Source organism: Plectropomus leopardus, chromosome 2 (genome assembly GCF_026936395.1).
Source record: "Plectropomus leopardus strain MGB_pleo_1.0 chromosome 2, ASM2693639v1, whole genome shotgun sequence".
Lineage (NCBI taxonomy): Eukaryota > Metazoa > Chordata > Actinopteri > Perciformes > Serranidae > Plectropomus > Plectropomus leopardus.
The window spans coordinates 30,531,744-30,536,682 of record NC_142177.1 but is presented as its reverse complement, the minus strand read 5'-3'; the positions used below and the strand labels follow the sequence as shown (position 1 = coordinate 30,536,682).

At 35.9% G+C, this 4,939-nt stretch overlaps 1 protein-coding gene across 5 annotated transcripts in view; it reads right to left on the bottom strand.

The window, feature by feature from the left end:
- Positions 1 to 1,126: 1,126 nt before the first annotated feature.
- Positions 1,127 to 4,939, bottom strand: part of fkbp5 (FKBP prolyl isomerase 5) — a 42,169-nt gene continuing 38,356 nt past the window's right edge. For all 5 annotated transcript variants that reach the window (XM_088090730.1, XM_088090733.1, XM_088090736.1 and 2 more), the window contains one exon: positions 1,127 to 4,578. In XM_088090730.1, coding sequence (XP_087946856.1) covers positions 4,477 to 4,578 — 102 coding nt within the window. In that variant the 3' untranslated portion in view covers positions 1,127 to 4,476. The remainder of the gene's footprint in view (positions 4,579 to 4,939) is intronic.

Sequence of the window (4,939 nt, the reverse complement as noted above, 5' to 3'; positions counted from 1 at the left end):
TTATTTCTTTCCTGAATGTTACACAGACACTGATTTTCTGGGTTGTATTGTGTTTAGAGCCTATTAAAGCTAAAGCTGGTCAATCAAAAAAACAACAACAACAAAAAAACAGTCATATATAAAAATCACTGCACTGTAACTATATTCACACAGTAGTACAGGACACAGATAATCTGTGAAAAAAAACAACATGTTCCTCCTCCTCCTCATAGTGCCTCTAATGGCATTTGACCCGCAGTAATAAAAATATACCAGTCAGAGTCGAGGAGTCTTGAACGCAGCACTCAGTCTTGCCAATCACTGCTCATGAAGTGCACAGATTAAAAAAGAATCAATAATCTGTTACTGCATTGCCTATTTCTCGCCAGTTTTCAGAAGCATATTTTAGTAGAGTGGTTCTCAACTGGTGGGTCACAGTCCAAAAGTGGGTCGCAGGTCCATTCTGATTGGACCACAAGTGAATCACGACTAAGTAGCCAAAACGTTTTAGCGAAAAAATATTGCCAAAAGATTTTAGAGAAAAAGAAAATCGCTAAAACAAAGACAAAAAACCGCCTATAATTTTTAAAGAAAAACATGTCTGTTCTCTTATAAATAAATAAATAAAAAAAGCACGATAACACACGGGAAGGCCATAGGGCGATAAAAAATAAATAAATAAATGAAATAAAATAAACTCAAAATCCTATAAAGGTTCGGGCCAAGTCCCAGATATCCTCAAATTATAGAAATGCTACTGGTTTTAATTAATTGCTCTTTATCCTTGCAATATGTTTATTTAATTGTGTTTTAAGCCTATGTTTTATTTACATTTTGTCAAATAAAATTGAATATGTGGTAGTTTATGTGCAGACCTTGAACTCATGACAATGAATACGAAGCTGAAATTCTAATCATGTCTAAATTTAAGTTAAATCTCTGTACTGTATTAGATTTGACACAAATTACAGTTAAATCAGCCACTGTATCAATTCTCGTGCAAGATTTTTAAATTTGTTTCATGATATTTTTCCCATTTAACCATTTTTATGACAATACAGCGAGAGTCAAAAGAAAACTTTAAAGATGTTATTGCACTTGTTATTACACTGTAAACATATTGACCTAAAACTTGAAGAATGACATATTTCTTTAAATGCAACTTTTGGATTTATTTAATGCTTTTAAAGTGCAAAAAAATAAAAAAATATATAAAGAAGACATGAACAAAGGTACCTTATGTAGTTTTTTCTGAAAATATTTCTTTGCATAAATGCCATTTTAAAACATTGATCACATTTCGCTTTACAGGGTAAAGATCTTTTGAATACATGTAAACATTTTATATGACATAACAGTTTGTAATAAAATCCAATCACACATCGGCAGCTTTGCGGTTTAACAAGCTGCATTTTCTCCTGCTGTTTTATGTCAAAACCTTCCAAATTATTCCTGTAATTGTCATGTTATCAAAATGATGACTATAGCACTCAGAGGCGTGGAAATCTTTTTCTGGTTGACAGTAAGGGATAAATATTATATATATATTCTTAAATGCAATTTACAATTGCTAGAAAAAAAGTACTTCATGCTCATTTCCACTGTACAAAATGTTTGAATGTTTGGAGCCAGCAGTACTTGAAAACATAAGAAGCTGTTTTTAAAACCTTGCTAACATACAACAGTATATATTAATACACACACACACACACACACACACACACACACACACACACACACACACTCACACACATACACACTGTTGATTTTTTTTTTTTTAGACAAAATATTTAAGACAGCTAAGGTTTCATTCTGAACCGACCAATGTTTATGAAACATCTCAAGATTATCGTCAAGACTTTATCCAGACATTTCATGAAAAGATAACAGTGTTTGTTGCATTAGATGCAGTGAAATAAAGAGATACCAGATTCGGGATTGAGGCAAAAAACAACTGCACAGCTGTAAAATTATGATCAGGGTTTGATCACGTCAACAGAGTTGAAATAATTCACGTGATTTCTGAGATTGAATGAAAACGGTGTTTCTGCTGATTTTAAAGCTGTGTTCCTCTCCCACCTGCGCTCAGAGTCAGCACTTCGGCTGAGCATCGTTATAAAAAATCACAATACCGGTAGCCTTAAAATGAAACCAACAGAGCAGTGGGTCTCAACTGGTACGTGCAGTCAAAAAGTGGGTCCCAGGTCCATTCTGAACAGACAGAAGTGACTCCCGACCATGTGAAGTTTGTAAAAAACTGGCCGTCTTGTTTCTTTTTTGGCCCCTTCCCAAAGCTACATATATTTTTCCTTGAGCCTTCCCAAGTGACTTGAGCAAAATGCATGACGCGCTCATCCCAAATGACGTATTCAAGGGACGTCGGAAATTTAAAAAATCCAAACATAATTCTTGTTTTTAAAGTTTCTGGCTTTGATAAATAAATGGTGTATTTTGGTTGACTTTTATTTTGGAGGCCATGTGATTTGAAAGGCATGTTTTCTTTAAAAGTCACCAAAATGTTTAGAGAAAGCAAAATAAAATTAAAAAAATCCAAAAAGTAAGAAAAAAAATCAGTTTTTAAAAATGACCCTAAATTTTAAAGGTGATTTTTTTCCCCCCACAAATGTCTGAGCTAAGCCCCCAATGTCCTCAAATGCTAGAAATGCCACTGATTTCAACTAATTATACTTTATTCCTGCAATAAATTTTATGCCCATGTCTTATTTGCATTTAGTCAAATAAAATGTCATCCTTGGTAATTTCTCTTGTTTGCGGACCTTAAACTAATAACTAAGGAGAAATTTGGACCCAGTGGCTGAACCAGTTGGGAATCATTGTCTTAGAGGCATCAAGTAACGATACCCAGCCCTAATAGTCGTGCATCCGCCCTGTCAAATGCAAAGGTGGAAACCGGGGCGAGTGTGATTATGATCAATCGCCTTCTTTTGTAAGAAGTTTGAATGATAATTAGGAGGATTTCTGGCAGTCATCTGCTGAATGCAGACTTTATGTGTTGAAGAGTGTGCCATGCTTGTTTCTGCAGTTAGCTGACAGATAAACATACAATGAGTGCAGCAGAAGAAGAAAGTCATCACTAAAATCCACCAGAGTTCAGGAGTGGAAACATTTACTTTTACATATTTTAACTTTTGCTTTTTTTTATTTATTTATTTTTTTAAAATCTTATCAAAGTTTTTGCAGCTGCCACTGTCTGTAAATGTAATCAGTCCATCACTCCCAAAAAGATCATCATTGTTTTACAATAACAGACTGGCTTCTCTCTCTTTTTTTAACTGCTTGTACTGTGACATGTTTTAACAGATAAAACACAAGATTTCAGAAAATTAATAATGATCTACCATGCATGTAGTAATGAATAAATTATTTTAGTGCATGACCGTGGTCTCATCCATCGTAAAACAATGCCTCGTCTTTGCCCCAAAACAAGGGGCTATATCTGAATTGTATTTCTTGAAACAATCTCTCTGCACCACAGATTAGATTCTGTTATAAACAAGGATGTATTGATTTGGCTTTATAGGTAGTAGCATAATATTACAAAATATTATCATATTAATTCTGCTGTTACTAGCAGTAACGAAACAGTGAATTGTGAATTTGCCAGAACGCCAGAATTTGGTATAATTTCGTTTGTGCTTGTCTCAGATTCTGCTCTCTGCCTCAGCTGATTGAAAACTGTTGGCTTTTATCATTGATTTATGGCGATAATGCAGATTCATGTCTGAAAAATAATTACTTTTAATGAGTCCTGTATTTGTAGCATTTTTGTTTGTTTTTTTTTCACTTTTTTCCCCAACATTAAATGAAAGCAGGCTCTCCTGCGCTATGATTATTTTTATAAACAAAGCTATTTTGCTCTTCTTTCTTCTGAACAGACGCGTTTAAAATACCACAGAGCTAACGGGACTTGTTACAACTTTTATCCAAAGTACATATTGCACACTTAAAAAAAATAGTAAAGTTTCAAGTCTGTATCCCAAACACCTCGTGATGCATGCATGCAGCTGCCCAAGAAAAGGCATAATACCAAACACGAGTCAGAGGTCTGAAAAACCAGCAAGTGCAGTTTGGAAATTGGAAACACACCGTGGAGGCACATCTGAACTCTACACCGCAACCGAGTGACACATAAAATGGAATTCCTCTGTGTTTCTGAAAAAATAAACTATAGTTTTTCAAAATAAAAGGTGGGAGCCAAAAGTGTTCACCAATCTTAACTCACTGATTCTGCGGCTCTGACTCCACTGGGAGGTGTGTCCTGGCAGCTGCACGGTCCGTGTGACAGGGGAAATGCTGTTTGGTTTCCAAACGTCCCTGCTCGCGCTCTGCTTTAAATGCAGGAATGGTAGCGTTTGATTTTGGGATAAAGAGGTTTGGATTAGAGGCTTTTATACGACTTCGTTCCTGCCTCGGCTCCCTGGGCTTTGAAAGCCAGGGAAAGCATGTCTTTCTTTTTCCCTCTTTCAAATGTCACTTCTACGATGGACAGTCTTGACTCCTCCGCCGCCGTTTGAGGCCCACTTCACCATTAATGCCGCTCCTCACGCTCTCATCCCGCCTCCTCTTCATCTTCCCAACCTGTGCAGAGCAGATGAAGCACACATGACTACAGCGGTCTAAAATACACTATTGTTGATGAGGCAAGTCTTTAGAACAGGGGTGTCAAATGTACGGCCCCTGGGCCAGAGCCGGCCCTCTAAAGGGTCCAATCTGGCCCTCTTATAAAGTAAATACCACTTTATTGTGAGGAAATTGTTTTATTCTTTGATTTTTTGGGTTGCTGGAAATAAAAAATAATCAATAATTCCTGACACTGACTGGTACATTTCAGTTGAGAAAATCTCTGACTATATATACAGATGCAAAAATCAAGCATTTTAATTGTACACATTTAGAAATATATCAAGGTAAATGTCCCACATTTCTATCATAAAAACAT